The sequence below is a fragment of the Pocillopora damicornis genome, chromosome 9 (assembly GCF_964200805.1).
Source record: "Pocillopora damicornis chromosome 9, jaPocDami1.2, whole genome shotgun sequence".
Taxonomy (NCBI): Eukaryota; Metazoa; Cnidaria; class Anthozoa; order Scleractinia; family Pocilloporidae; genus Pocillopora; species Pocillopora damicornis.
Genome location: NC_142678.1, coordinates 15,175,748 through 15,192,139, shown reverse-complemented (window position 1 = coordinate 15,192,139; position 16,392 = coordinate 15,175,748). Strand labels below are relative to the sequence as shown.

General features: G+C 38.2%; 1 protein-coding gene across 1 annotated transcript; it reads right to left on the bottom strand.

Annotated features, from left to right (window-relative positions):
• Window positions 1–950: 950 nt before the first annotated feature.
• LOC113665404 (semaphorin-5A) lies at window positions 951–15,812 on the bottom strand. The gene is made up of 23 exons (XM_089182208.1): window positions 15,693–15,812; window positions 14,146–14,251; window positions 13,962–14,007; window positions 13,804–13,848; window positions 13,055–13,144; window positions 12,403–12,511; window positions 11,186–11,314; window positions 10,733–10,854; window positions 10,180–10,288; window positions 9,113–9,170; window positions 8,531–8,675; window positions 8,060–8,256; window positions 7,342–7,400; window positions 6,726–6,805; window positions 6,393–6,440; window positions 6,169–6,245; window positions 5,924–6,001; window positions 5,661–5,704; window positions 5,038–5,175; window positions 4,482–4,703; window positions 2,829–2,975; window positions 2,135–2,308; window positions 951–1,235 (listed from the first exon to the last, which is right to left on the bottom strand). Exons 1-23 carry the CDS (start codon window positions 15,802–15,804, stop codon window positions 1,072–1,074), a joined length of 2,499 nt encoding a protein of 832 aa, XP_089038334.1. The 5' UTR covers window positions 15,805–15,812; the 3' UTR covers window positions 951–1,071.
• Between the last annotated feature and the right edge of the window lie 580 nt (window positions 15,813–16,392).

Here is a 16,392-nt window from a genome sequence, read left to right as displayed (position 1 = left end):
AAGTTGTTTGGCGTAAGCGATGTTAATATGAGAGCGGAAAAGACACGTTTTAACTTAAAAATTTAAATGCCAACCTTTCATATGCCGATAAATCTTGACCTTAATCGACGAGGCTCTTACGAAGGCCACAAACCATTACACTTAACAGATGAGCCCAAAGTTTCTGATTACGTCATTCTTTGTGCACAGCCCCCTCACCTATGATATCATTTGCAAGAAAACAATACCCAAACGCTGTGATTGGTGTAAGATATCCAAATGCGGCAATCCGATTGATGCGAGATACATACCCTAATGCGACAATCTGATCGGTGCGAGATACATACCCTACTGCGGCGACCTGATTAGTGAGATACATATCCTAATGCGGCGATCTGATTGGTGCGAGCAACATACCACTCTACACGCTAACATAGAGTTATTTTTTTTTGTAAAAAAAAAACTAAAAAATGCCAAACGATTATTTATACAATAAATAGATGAATAAATTCTTACGTATTTATGAAACGCTGCGCATTGAACATATGTCACGAACGATATAGGATATACAATTTCTTCCCAAAGGAGAGTTGTCTTGTACGCCATTTCAGTTTAATTTTTAGCAAGAAAAGTGAAAATTGACGCCCGTTTAGAGCGGAATGAAGTCTTCCGTAGGAAAACAGCTTTAACGATCGCGCAACATCAAAATGTCATCAAACTAAATTGCTGATAAATGTTGATAAGTTTCGAAACGTATCATTCGCTCTAGCCAGTCTACAAATGAGAACGGACTCCTAAAGGTGTTAAAGAGAAAAATTGTTTACAACTGCAGGAGCCCATTACTTACACAAGTAATGGGCTCCTGACAACGGTCGACATAACATCTCCGTCTAATTCACTACGCTATTCACTTTCGCTAAGAGGAACACGCTCTTTTTTGAACTGATTGAACACTTTAAATGGTAAACGCGTTTTTCTAGAGTTTCTGCTCTTTTATTTACTTTGACTTTCTGAGGATGGATAACCTCCCGTGGATACACCTCTCTCTTTTACGACTTGCGCATATAGACAATCACTGTTTAGAGAACTACGTTAAGGAGTTTTTGGAACATCGTATGATGTCGGTTGCTCCTGCTGTTTTCGTTTGAGGTAACAATAACCCGGAACTACCAAGATGATCAGCACAACGCCGATGATCAGCACAACGCCAATTATCAGCCCGATGGCAACCGCTACCGTGTCAGTTCCGGAGACGGCTGCAATTCAAAAATGTATATAGATATATAGTTTAAATCTGTCTCACACTTGAAACGATTCGCATCAAAATTCACATTCAGATGTGCAAAACTACCACAACTATCTTTATTCAAGCTACCACCATAAATGCACGCCAACGGTTGGAAAATGATACACTGGCTGCTAACTCCACTGACTGTTAATTCTTCCCTCCAACTGCTACCAATTTCCTTGTAAATTAGTAACGAAAATTTGGTGTTATATCAAGATAGGAACTTCTACCTGATAAGTTTGGTATTCTCGTTACCTGTTTGCTGGATTATGTATTGGTATTATAGGGAGAAGTTATATTTTACTCACTACTGGGAGTTAAATGGTTAACAGTTCACTCTTCAGTAAGCGTGATCAACGCGTAAAACGACATTTCGTGATGGACTCACAATATTTACAGCATTTTTTGGTCAACCTGACCAAGGGTAAAAATCACCAGGCGTATTCTAAACGTTTTACTAGAATTCAAGACTCTTTCTCTCTCATATGTAGTTAGTCATTTCTATTGTGACGTAAATGTAAGTTGGTGTAAATAACACAGTCACTAACAACTTGAGTCTGCCTCACAGCCATTTTTTGAGATGTCACACAACACTCGCCCCTAACCCTCCAGAAATGGCGTTGCGTGACATCTCAACTACTGTTGATCTCACTCACTCGCCAAGACGAAGACTCGAAAGGTGACGAAAATTTATTCAAATCGAGTTTGGCTAGAGCAAAAACCGTGACAAACAGCGACAAAATGACTGTCGGTAGATAGGTAAAATGTCTGGAACAAGCCGTGTGGCCTGCTTCAAAAAACTTTACTTAACTTAACTCACGCTTTTGATGCAAACTTTGCGGAGACCATCTCAGATATTCAACTTACCAGTACTACAATTGCAAGTTCCGTACTGGACGGTATTAGGACATTCCACTGAGTTGGGACAGTCCCTTCGGCACTTAAGTTGCCGAGACCTGACACCACTCCCGTCAGGCAGTTTTAGATCATGATTACACTCGCACACAGACCACACGTCCCAGCTATTAGTGTCGAGTTCACCTAACCGCGAAAAAACAAAGCCTTTTAAGGAACCATCTAACACCACTATCGTCCATTTAACATTGCGCGAAACAGTCAATATGCGTTACGCAGGTAGGTAGATGCTCCAAAAGCCGCGCCTAATGAAAAAAAGATGCCTTTTGCGAGGTACCAAAGAACCATCATTTCAGTTATAGCGTTTTAAAAAACGCTGCTCCAGACCCCACACGCAGCAGCCTAATGCGAAGCGCACTGGATTCCGCTTCGAGAGGTCCAGGTTCGAGGCCTGGCCGATTCACTGTGTCAGGTTGTCGAGCAACACATTCAACACTCACAGTGCCTCTCTCTCCGCCCAAGAATACGACTGGGTGCAGGCGAATTGCCTGGGATGGGGAACAAGCATTCCATACGAGGAGTTCAACTCTCCTTGTCGCTTAATGCAGCGCATTGCGGGAGTAAGTCCAGCGGTTCAAGTCACGAGGCTATACTGCAGATCACACCGAGAATATAGTCTACGACAAAGTCAATCTTTACAGCTGACCTTTACAGTTGCTGTGTGAAGTTGGCTCACAGCTTCTTTCTTGTAACCTTTCTCCAACACAAGGCTCCACTTTACAGTCTCTTCTTCTTATTTGAAATCCTTCCCCAGAACACTGACCCCAATCGCGCCAAGCTTTCCATTCTCCCTCTAACACAGGAAAAATATCACAACTTTGCCCGAGAGCTCTTCAAATATCAGCTGCACCATGTACATAGCTTGCGTTTAAACAGACATTAGCAGTTAACTTTACTCTTCGCATGCATTCCACAAAGGTTAATTACGTGCAATAGTGTTTTTTCTTTACTCCAAGTAAACTACACCCGACCAGCCATCACACAGAAGAGGATCTCACGATTTTCCGCCTGCTATCTCGTGAAGATGTAATTTAAATTTTCATTTGTTACAACAGAACATTGCGTAAACTGAAAATGGAGCGATTTGCAACAAGAAGCGCGAACAATAAAGAGACACGCCCCAACACATTAGGCCAATGAGAGTTTGAAGCAATGCTTGACACGGAAAAGTGCAGGTGACAAACTCGTGAATGATTTTGAACTTGCATCTCATTGGTGGAGAAGATGAAGTGAAGGCGTGATGAATAATGTAATGTAATTTTTGGAAAAAAACACATGCACAAAAAGGAGTTTCGGACGACTTTTTCTCAAATAAGCGTTTTACAGGAACAAAGCCTTCTTCTGTTGATGTTCTTTATTTTTTTTGTTGTTGTTGTTGTGGTTGTTTTGCTGTTTCTATTGCTGGTTTTCACGTGACGTCACTAAATTTCAGACTTCAGAACTATTGATCCTCCTGAGATTTTACTTTCATGATGTATTAGAGCAGCTAAAAACTAATATTCAGACAAATTTTCACTCCAAATGGGTTCTTGGTTTAGTGATAGACTACTCTTGAATTTCTAAGCTTTTGCGTGACGTGGCCTTTACATGACGAGCGAGAGAGCTGTTATGTTGGTTTAAAAGGTGACTTATTTAGGGAAATTCAGCTATCTGAACAGTTCTTGTATTAGAATAAAGTATTATTGTTACGTTTATGAGTTCTTAGAGAGATAAATTCACGCTTTTGTAGCAAAACTCAGTGACAGATGTTTCTGCTGGTTTCCGGCCGCCATGTTGGTGCCCATCTAGGTGGGCACCAGCATGGCGGCTCCATACAAATCGCTATAAATTTGGGAAAAACGTTTCTCCTCATATCTTCCGTAAGAAAAATTGCTGTGACCTGAATCTTGGCGAGAGTCTTTACATATCTAGCTTCTTTCTATTTCCAGATTCTAGACTAAATCGATTGAACGGTTTTTATTTTTTATTTTGATCTATTTTGAATGGCGTGACACTGAAAACCAGCAATTGATGCTTCCAAAAATCTTTCCCTCGAAGTTTACTAAAAAGTAGCAAGCTTAAGGTAAACATCAACTAATCTTTACGCCAGGGAAAGTAAACGATATAAAATTTCTTTGGACACAAAAGTTTCCTCTCACGCAAAGATTTTTATTTGAGTCATTACGAGAAACCGTGAGGACCAATGAAACTAGACATTACTTTTTAGGATAACCTTTTATTAACTCAACGACTCATATTTTTTTACCAGTAAGTGCTGTAACTTTAAAGTTACAGAAGACCATTTACCAGTACTTCTTACCGTGTTTTCCCAAGTTACAGGACTCATATTGCACAGCCTCTCCTACACACGGTCTCCCTCCTCTCCTGGGGACTGGATTAGTACAGTTTCTTGTCCGCTTTCTTACCCCAACCCATGGCTTTGTTTCACAATTCGTCCAAGTATCCCATGCACCCCAGTTGCCGTGTTGCACACCATACTTCTCCCATTCCTCTCTCCCTTCCCATCCGACATTTATGTCCACTGAAACAAAAACAAAAAATATAGAAACTAAAATTGGCGATGGGAAGTAAAAAGATCATCAATTTTACAGAAATTGCTAGAGAAGTAGTTCCGGTTTCCGGGGAGAGTTCACCATGACTGTTGAATAGTTAGCCTCCATCGGAACTGAATGAATTCGCCTGTTTATCACTCATTTCTAGCACCTCCTCGCTACTATTTACAATGATGTAGTTTAAAGTGAGTCATCAGTGTCTGTGTTCAGCGGTAATTTTACGACAAAAAGGGACTATGATGCCCAAAAAGAAAAGGAAAATAGAAAATACGCATGGAAGGAGAAGGAAAATCCCTAACAAACCTGTGCAGTTTTCAAATCGTAATTCGTATCCACCCTGACAGGACGAGTTTAGCCTGTCCTGGCAGGGACGAGCTTGACATCGACAAAGATTTCCATCACTGCCTTCACAAGTTTTCCAAGGGGACCTTGCGATTAGTTCTTCAAAGAGATAAAACACACAACAAATTACATTTTTTGATCAGAGCAACAGCCACTCCTTCAATTAGTAATATAAGCAAGAACGATTTTGTATCTATTTTGTTGTTGTTGCTGTTGTTGTTGTTGTTGTTATTGTTGTTGTTGTTGTTTGATAATTTAGCACTGAAATTTACTTTCACTGGCATCTGCTTAACATCCATTGGGTGACAATCCTAAAGTGGCCGGATTGGAGACTTATACTCCATAAGATCGGAATTTCTTTGGAAACATTTTAATCAAAATGTAGATCTCATTCAGAATTCTCACTTCTAGCTGCAATACCTGTCTACATAACTTTGGTACGAGAATTTGGTTCCTTATTATTCAAGACTTTATAACTGACCATTTCCTCTATTCTCGTCAATTGGTTGCAAGGTAACGTCTTGATACTGTTGGGGGAAGTAACAACTTGATCACTTTCAACAGAGCACTTAATTGACACTGACCTATTTTCTTTGGACAAGTACTCCAGCCTTTTCCCAATTCCTCTCTGAAAAGAGTAATAAAAAAAGCAAGGATTTTAGAAAATCACATCGGATGCACTTATTGCCAGGGCGCCCTTGGCTAGTCTGCGAACTTGTCCTCATTACTTAGCTCTGCAGAACGCACGGTTCTCCACCCGAGGTAAGGTTTGAGAAGATTTGGGGATCATTACAGAGTCCAATTGTAAAATTTGTTTAGAATTTTTTTTTTAATTGATGTTACTGACCTTAAAGATAGAACTGAAACACAACGCCTTGTTTTCTTCATCCATGTACAATGAGGATCAATAGCAGATGAACAGGACCTGAAATACCAAGATGGTATCAGAAATAAAGCGGTAACTACTGTACTTGCATAGTTAAGCCATAGCTAATGGAGGAAACTCATCAGGAAAGAGAGCAAAATTCAAATTCTCCGAAAGAGCCAGAACCTATTCCTTTTTCTTGTTTTAGTTTGAACTGTACCACTGACCTACGGTCCGTGTGATTACCACACTGCTTCAACCTCAACTTTTTAAGAGCTGTGTCTGAGCCGAGGTACAGGACATGCTGTAAATAAAACCAAAAATACGACGTTGAATAACCAACCACAGACTAAAACACAACGATGAACAACCAATCACAAACCTCTAGGACGACACCTTAACTACTCAGTTGAAATTCACATTTACTAGTAATTATGAGACATTATCTTACCTGTTTTGGATCAATCGTCATAGCTTTTATGACTTCTTGTCTGTTGATCTAAAACAAATAAAGAATTTGTCCATTTCAGATTCATCAAACCTTGATTTTCGACTCGCAGGTAGTCACATTGAAGTCACTTCAGTATTTTCTAGAAATTGATTCCAGTCCCCCAGTAACAACTACTGACGATTTGACAATCTCAGTGGGGGCGGAAGTCACCTCGACGCTGATGATGACTTCTGCTCAGGTTGTTGATCGAAACGCCAGCCACTGCCACCGACAACAGTTCTTTTCAGACAAGATCGATCGACCTTAAGAAATTTTTACGGCCACAATACTCACCGGAAATAGGTCGATTTCGGTGAGAAGGCAGGGTTGAAGAAGGCCAGCAACTTGTGAAATTTTAAGCACAGATCCTCGGTCTACAAAAATAAATTTCATTATCTTTGAGCTAGCACTCTGCTACTTGTGCCGATGAGGCTGGAGACAGTTTAGTACGGTTGGAGTTGGGTTGGAGTTTCGAGGTCCTTTTTGTAAACCACTTTTTAGTGAAAAAGTTTCCTCATTAAAGATTGTCATTATTATTATGTTGGAGTTCTCCAAGAAAACTTTTCGAAGTAAGCACTCCTCAAACACTTCTGGGGACATTTTAAAAAGAGTTTTAAAACTTGTCCCGACAGAATTGTATAAGGTATGCTTCACAGCGCATTGTGTATGGCCAAGAGAACTCCCACCATCGCCCTTCCCAATCAAATTACCTGCGTTTTCCCGCGCTTGGACCGTTAGTGCGTATTTACCATGAGTTCTTATTAGTTACGCGATTGGTTGAAATGATTACTTTCTTGTTGGTTTGAACACATCCAAATCATAAAGCGATTTATTGTATCTTACAACCCCGGATTTAAGAAGTAGTGCACCTCTATCTCGCAATACCAGGTGCCAGGTATGTTGAATTTACCTGTTGATGTGTATACAACAGTGTGTTCACCAACTTTGTCCAGAACAATTGCTGTCATCCTACCGCAAAAAAGAAATTTACTATGAGTACTAATCGGCGACTGTTAAGGACACGTTCAGTCACTATTTGAGGTAGTCATTTTTCTAAGGAACGATAATCCTTACATAGGTAATTGTAACGATAATCTACGATACACTGGTATCCAATTTTCATCTTTTAGCTTTAAAAACTATTCAGGGAAAAAAATTGTTTTTCTCTTACCAGTGACTTTGATTGAGTTTTTAAACAGGAGTAAGTAGACTTCTCTTTACGATATTCTATGTGTAATTACCTAGCACTTATTATACTTCGCACAAATTTCTTCATAGATAATGTTGACTATTTACATTCAATGCCAGACAAGAAAACGCAAATTTTAGGGGTTATGCTTTTTTTTTCATTTATTTTCCTTCTTTTCCAGGGGTTCTTATAACAGTAACTAACAACATGCGTGACAACGTGACAGCAGACAAGTGTGACAATGATAATAATGCTATTAATAATGATAATAATAGTTATTTCATACCTATAAAGTTCTTGTAATAATGTTACATCAAAAGCACTTTACGGTACCACTACATTAGATATTGTGAAATTAGAATAAAAAGAGCAAAATGTTTCACATGGAAAGGTAACAAAGATCCTCGAGTATCGAGTCACGGTACATTCGTGAACAAACCTGATCCCATCTTTGACAAACCAGGCTTTGTTCCCTTGGTTTTGAACCGAGTCGAGGCTGGTGGGTAGCACTGGATCACGCATAAGAGGATCGTGCAAGAGGTCTTGATACACTTTAAAAAGCATGTTCTTCGTTCCCATCAAACCGTCTGGGACTGGACGGGGTTTAGGAATCAAGTACGTCTTGTTTATTTTGCACTGAAGAAAATAAACATTTACCACATTGTTTATTAGTTAGTTGTGTTAGTATCTTTACTTGTAAGTAAAAGGAAAAAGCAAAACGGAAGAGAGAGGGTGGGACTTACTCGGTTTAACGCTTCCTTCTCTACTGTAATTATCAGAACAGGCTCCCAAGAAACCCACTGTCCTTCAATTGGAACATGTCTTCAGTTATTTGGGAGTAAAAGGGTTACAAGTAACAAGACTTCCCCCCCCCCTTTTTCAACAGTGGGTTGCCTGTGTTATCACTTACCCCCTCAAAATACTTTCTAAATTTGTTCTCCAAGGTCACCCACTTTCCACTGCCTGCCTCTCTACTCCTGAGAGGACTCGTGTAAAAAACATTATTGACATCCGCCAAATTGTACACACATATTGCTGATGATGGCGGGCCATTGCTGGAAAAAGAAGTGAAAGAAAATTCAAATGGGTATTACTAGTGAGTAAATAAACTAGCTCGCAGTAATTTAGGTAATTCATCTCCTTCAATGTTTTTTGTAATTTTCAATTGTTTTTTTCCTTCGTGGGAAGAGGGTAGTGTCATTATTTGCTAACCCCCAGATGCAAGCTCTGGATTTGGAAAGTGGAAAGCATGCAATTCTTTACTGACCTACAAAAATAACCCTTTGATCCGTAAGAGTGATTAGTATTAAATTTTTCTTCACAATATTACCCCCGAATCTCACACTGAAGCCATGCGAATAAAGGAAATGATTCCCTACTAAAGAAGACCACACCCAAAGAAAAATTTATCTGTACCTTTTTCTCATTTAATTCTTGTATTTCCATCAACAATAGCTACCCAAGAGCAGAATGGAACTTATGAAATACTTACGGATGAGAGGTGAAAATTGTATGAAACAGGTTGGTTTCTGAATCCCACCAAACATCCTCTGCCAAAGAAATAACATAACAAAGTCAGTTTTCTTTGCTGTATTACAACACAGAAAAGGCCTTAATTATTTCCTCATGAGTCAATACGTATTTTGTACTGTATTAACCCTTTAACCCTTTCACTCCCAAAATCACATTAGCAATTCTCCTTACTGTCTACCATACAGTTCTGGTGATGTTGGTTTGGAGAATTTGGTATTGGGTCAACTTATATTCCCTTAATTTCTCTTTATTCTCATCCCTTGTCTGCTTGACATTGTATTGATATTGTAAAGAGGAATTCTGTCTTGGTCACTCATGGGAGTTAAACTGTTAACCTCTTAGAGTGACTAGCATCTAATTTCTCTTGACAACATCATGCCCAAATCATACATTGAGATCATAAGATTAAAGGAAATGATCACGAATTAAAAGATCCTGACAATATCACCCCCAAATCATAAATTAATGCTATGAGAATACAAAAGATGATCACCAACTTAAAGAAGCTCTTGAGTGTTAAACTATTCTCCTTGTCAGCACCCTAGGAAATGCATGAGTTTGAAGAATATGCTTACTAATGTTAGCTGGGTACAATGGGTTAGGTCAATCTAAATGGCACATCAATATCATCCCCTAGCTGCCTTACCATCAAGTTTCCTTCTCAGCATTACATAGTAATAGCGGAACTCGCAGAGCATAGCCCCATAATTATACAAAATAGTAGTAGTAACCAATCAAGCCGAAAAAATTGGGATGTACGACCGTACAACCGTATGACCGTACAACTGTACAAGATGCTACTTTTAACATGCGTGATCAACTGTATCGTGGGCACACCAACCCCACGGCTTTGTCCAGTAGTCTAGTGATCAGTGCACTGGGCTCCGAGTCGGACGACCCAGGTTCTAGTCCTGGCCAGGGCAAGGCGTTGTACCCTTGAGACATGTGGGAAAAAAATGCGAGCTCCGCTTTTAGGCTTGGCTAAATCTATATACAATGCGATATTTAATAGTAAAGGTCACTTACGAATTTCGTTGAAATAAACTGGATATTCTCCTCCGTCAGAACAAATAAGTTTGGCCTTCTGGAACGTTATAAAAAACTTTCTGAGTTTAAACTGACCACCATAGTCACCCTAATAAAGAGAAAGAGAAATTTCTATTAATCAAGAACATCAATAAAACATTATAACTTAATGACACAGTGAAGTTTGGACAGAGGGGAAAATACAATGGCTCTTGGTCATGACTCACAAATAAGCACTTTATCATTAAGGACCACTGCTCTTTCTATTGATTTCTTTCTCTTTACATTTTCATCATCTTGCATCTTGAAGGGCCTTAACTTTACATACACTGAGCCACCCACCTCTGTTAAATGTTTTTTGATGAAAGCCCAGACAGGGCAGTACTGGTAATATCATTATATATATAATCATTGTTATTTGTCATTTATCTAGCATGCTTCGATTAATTGGCTGCCATACTACAATTCATTTATTCAAAACTCACTGGCAGATTTTACTTCACAGATACTTGGTACAGATATGTTACCATAACAAAAAATTTGCTTCTAGTACCTTACATATACGTGCTACCCTGGAGACTTTATACTTTCCACAGCTTGTGCATTCCAATGTTCCCTCACGAAAAAAGACATACACGTAATTCCCAATGATGAAACTCTTGACAAAATGTACATCTACATGAATAAAAGTTTAAAAAGATTAAGTGATGAAAATGTCATAAAATATAGCTGGAAGAACAATTACTTCTGAGGATGCAAATTTCTCTGCATCATGTTCTTGCACACATTGTGCATGCAAATAACACTTATCAAGACTTCACTGCCATGACAACAAATATCTTTTGAATCCTGACCATCTCTGATGCATAAGGAGGGTCTTCACCAAACCATGGAGGGCATGTAAATGTAAACAAATAGAACTGCATTTGCAGCTACCCCTTTGCAACTACTCCTGGCATTATTTATTGACACTTATTACTCGCACCGAAATATTGATCAAACTTACCAGAGTAAAGTTCTCTTTCAGACATAAAATCAGTGGCCAGTTCTTCAATTCTGGGCTTAAAACTCTTACTATAAATCATGGATAATCTTGTTGCCACATTTATTGTTCCTCTGAAGACTCTTCCATCTTCTGTAAAAACCAAACAAAGCAGAAAACTTAAAAGTTTAGAATCAGGCATTTTTAACCAGCCTATCTCAAATTATCCACAATTCGCATACCCTTTGTGTTGTTCCAGATACAGAACCCAATTATAACATTACTGAACTCTTCAAGCCTGAAGATTTGATTGTTAATTCTCCTGCTTATACTCATCTCTTTGCAAAATCAATAACAAGAATTTGGTGTTTGATCAAGATACATGTAACTATTTGTCTTTCAGGGTTAACAGTGGTTCTTTTGAGACAGACTCATCAGTGTCAGTTATGTAGGAGGCATTATTGAGAAGAATGGAATATGACAGAACCAGAATCTAGTTTTGTACTGCAGGTCATAAAACCAGAACCTATGCTAAGGTTCATTTCCCTGTAAGAGTCACAATTACTGACTCAGCAAACAGTCTTTGCATTCAATTTTAGTTTTAAGTCTCTACAACATCAGCAACCACTCCACAAGGAAAACAAAATGTAAAGCACATCTTAACTGCCAAATTCATTTTGTCAATAATTTCCTGCTGTTCATTGATTTTATAGGTTTCCTTTTTTAAGATAACTGTTCTGTCTACTAATTTGTTGGTAGTTAAAATGTTAAGACATAAATTGTAACCTAGTTTGAAGTAAACAGATCTTTACACCTTGTTTGTCTGGCTCCAGTTGTTGACAGTTGGATAACACTATCCACTACACCTTGTTTGTCTGGCTCCAGTTGTTGAAAGGCTGGATAACACTATCCACTACACAAGTCTCTTTTTAGTGGTTAGCACAGTACATCTTGTTACCACTTACACACTAGACCGTGATTTATACAATGGATAGCACCATCCACTCAAACAAAAATTGAGCCCATGTTGTTTATACATCATGCAGACATCATAAGATCACTTCAATTTTCTTTCCAAATTAATCATATCCTTTCTTGTACACACACTTTATTTCCATACCCAGAGAACAACCTAGCTTTCTGAGAGGATTTCTCATGATCTGTGATGCATGATGGGATTTCACCCAAATAAAGGTTCACTAGTGTTCTTCTCAAATTCTTATAGTCATCTTAACACAAACCTGTTATGACACCCGTGTCATTTTGACTTGGTCTGCTATGATAATTTTCATCATTTATAAACACATTCTGATTTCTATCTCTGCCTGGAGCTGCATCCAAATTTGTCATCTGAAAACAACAGAGAGACTGTTGAGTGATTTAGAGCAGAAATTCTCAAAAAAAAAATAATAGGCTAAAATCACCATTTAAATATGCACATTTCTACTCCTCTTTTCCTCGAGCCATAATGAGTTTTTTTGGCCATAATGCTCCATACTGCCACAACTTCAGGTCAATATTCCCCAGTATAACCCTTGGACTGGGTAAGTAAGACATGAGTCTTCACCTTCCAATTGAGACATCCTTTTTGTTATTACCTGATGCAAGCCACTTCTTGCCTTTATTATTTTCAACCCATAATATAACTCTGATTTTTTAAAAGCTTGATCCCTAAGTGTTGACTTGCTAGTTTTAGATGTTTTTATCCCAATCTGGACCTTAACTTATTGAAGTCAATTAATGCATCAAAATTATAATAATCTTCATTGACAGGAGATAGAGGTTTCAAATTTTCCTGTTTTTCAGGGAACTGAGAACCTGTTGCACAAAAGGCTCTCTCATTAGTTCCTTTTTATCTGGATTGCTTCAATTAGATGGCAAATAATTAATTACATTTCTCCAGGTGCAGCCCACTGTCAGACAGATAAATATCCTCTCCTCAAATGGCAGCATTAACTTCACATAGTTATGGCAAGAACCATTCTGCAATCAAGATGTGATAGACAAGACTTAATAACAGCATTCAATCCGGCAAAAATATCTGGGATAATTTATATAACTGACTAATTAACTTCCAGGCTACGAGGGACTCACAAGGGTTGTGGAGGGTATAAAGACAAACAAAAAAGTCTCCGATGAAAAATAATAGCATCCCTATCATCTCACATACAATGCAGATCTCACATTATGGTCCTTTTAGAGTCAAGGTTTCACAAGGAAATTTAAAAACAAAGAACATTTTAGATTTTGGCATGTAGTACTTGTAAGTGTTTTGAGGAACATAGATGGGAAGGTAGACATTCATGGCTATACCTTGTAGTTTCATTACAAGACAGCAAACATTTGCTTATTCTACAACAAACCCTCAACTTCCCTCACACACCCTCAATTAAAGACTGGAATTCCTTGATTACTAAACCCCTAGCTCCCTCGGCTTCCTTAGACCCATTCTGTCAAACTTCTGGGATCCATCCCTATACCAGGGTGAATTCTGAAAAGCCAAGTCATAAATTGCTTCACATTTTACTGAAAAAGAGTTGGTGTTAATCTAACAGCAATCAATCATGAAGCTCACAAAATGTGCAAATATTGTATAACAATTTATCATTTGAAGCTGTTTAAATAACTATTGTTATATCCACCTGTCTTTTATCACATCCAAGGCTTGGGCTGGTCAAATTCCAGGACTGTATGAGATAGACAAATAATGTTATTAGTACTCATTAAAAAACACACCAAACTTAAACTTTAATCTCGGAACAGCCTCTAAAAACAGTACTGCCAAAAATTTAGCCCTTACTTTAAAACTATTTATGTCTCCAAGATCCACTAAGAATGCATTTTCTCTGCAAAACATAACATATTAAACAAATGCACTGTCCACTTCAATACGTCTAACAAAACAATAATACAATAGAAAATGAGTATTAAAAATCAGGACATTATGGCACCATAAAAAAGTGTTTTAGCCTATGATAACTCACCTTGCTCCTACAAGTAGTTGATTATACTTGCTGTCAACTGACAACACCGAGTAGTTTCCACTCTCTATCCCTCCTGTTTTCAGTGTCTCCATGTGGTGGTTGACAACTACGAAGGTATAACAGAATTAATTGACAAAACTTTGCTTCCTTTGTTCCTTACTTAACCAGAAATCAAAAACAAACATAATAAGAGCAGAGCCCTGCTTCTTCACCCTTTAACTGGCAAGATCTGACTATACTTAACAAAATCTTCTAGCTGTTATGTGTAAAGCCTATATTTCCTTTAAAGTTAGTTCAAAAAGCTTACACCCAATCACCCTCAAAGTGATCAATGAATAATTTTTCCCCGCAGTTTATATCAATAAATTGCCAAGAAGAAAGGAAGTGAGATGAAAAAAAGCAATCTCAGGGATATTGCTTGATTCAACACCAAATTCTCCAGACTTAAATCATAAAAAAATGCATGGCAAACAGTGATGAGAATTGATGATAAGATCTTGGGAGTGAAAGGTTTAGGAATTCTTATGTTAGTGCAACAACCCTGAGCTGATAATTTTTTTTACTCTCACTGATTGTGTACTGGAACATATAAGGATTTTATCCATCAAGGGTTGCATAATTCTCAAAAAAAATAGCAATTCCCTCCACTATCTTAAATTCATATGTAAAGAACATTATCCTATCAATCTAAACACTCCTACAGCATTCTTTAAAGCTAATTATGCATTGAAACAGTGAATTCTTGGGGGGGAGGGGTGGGGAATTTTGGGATTTTTTTTTTTCTTAATCAGCAGATAGTCCACAGGACAAGAAGCTGAAGAAACGATACCCGAGTCTCGTACATCTCAATACAGATGGAAAAGGACATGATTCCTCTAAGAAAACTATGTGCCATGGCATACTATACATGAAATGTAGAAATGTAAACTAGAACCCTATAATAAAACACCAAATTAAATCAAAGTGAAAAGAAAAACTTTACCTGTAAGAAAAATGGAAAGCAACATAATAAAAATCCTCATTAAAAAATTCTGGAAAAGGCGTGTGACCCTCTCCTTGAATAGCTTACAAAGAAGTATGACCCTCCTCTAGCAATTTGTCTAAAAGATAGCGATTCTCAATATTTTTTCGGATTTGCAAAATGTTTTTTGGATTGTCCCTTTTCGGCTTCCTCACATTCATCTACTTCCCGACGCTTAATATATTTAACTGCCAAAACATTGAACAATTTTGAAGTGCAATCATGATGTTGATTTTTGTTCAAATTACTGTTGTAGTTAAGCAAGGACCGAGCTCTTTGATGCCAATATCTTCAAACTGATTTAAAATACCTTCGAGTTAATGAGATGCCCTCCAGGCTGGCATGGTTTATTGTTGAATTACACTGTTCAAGAGGGTATGAAGTTTCCAAAACAACCCTCTTAAGCGGTGACAATACAATGCCAAAATGAATGAAAACTGATAGAAATGCCTCAGTACATAAAGACTGAATCTTGCACTTGCGTGTGATTTCAATTTAATAATTGATAACGGGTCTCAGAACATACCTTCGAAATGTACTCTTGAGTGCGGTTCGCCATTGAACGCCACCACAATCCAACCAGATAACATTGCAAAATAGCTCAGAAGTAGCACATACAGCTTGTTCCGTTGCTTCATTTCTTGCAGTCGGGCTGCAAATTGATTAGACGATACATTTGAGAACCATCAACAACCAACACCATGTCTACATTAGTTACATGGGAACGTCATAGTGCTGGAATTACCTAATTATGAATTAATAGCTCATTTGCATGATGACGTCACGTGCGCAACGTATCACGGTAGTTGTAGTAAGCATTAACATTGACATGGCGGACAGTGATGAGGATGGTGGTGTTGGTGGATTTTATTGCTATGTTCCTGGCTGTTACAATAGCTCGACGAAGGATAAAAGTCGTCTCTCATTTTATGTTATTCCCAAAGGTGGCAAACTTCGAAAATTATGGTTAAACAAGATCTCAAGAAAGGGTTTTAATCCCAAAACATCTCAGCTATCAGGCTACCGCGTCTGTTCAGAACACTTCGAAGGAGGTTGTAAAACCTGTAGAATTAATGTGCCCACTATATTTCCACTTGATAAATCACACCGAACTTAAAACCCTGAACCACGACAACAGTTTAAACGGCAATTTGAGTGTGTCAACACTGAAAAATAACTACGAAAACGAGATCGATTCTATTCTCGACAAACAAAGCCAGCGATAG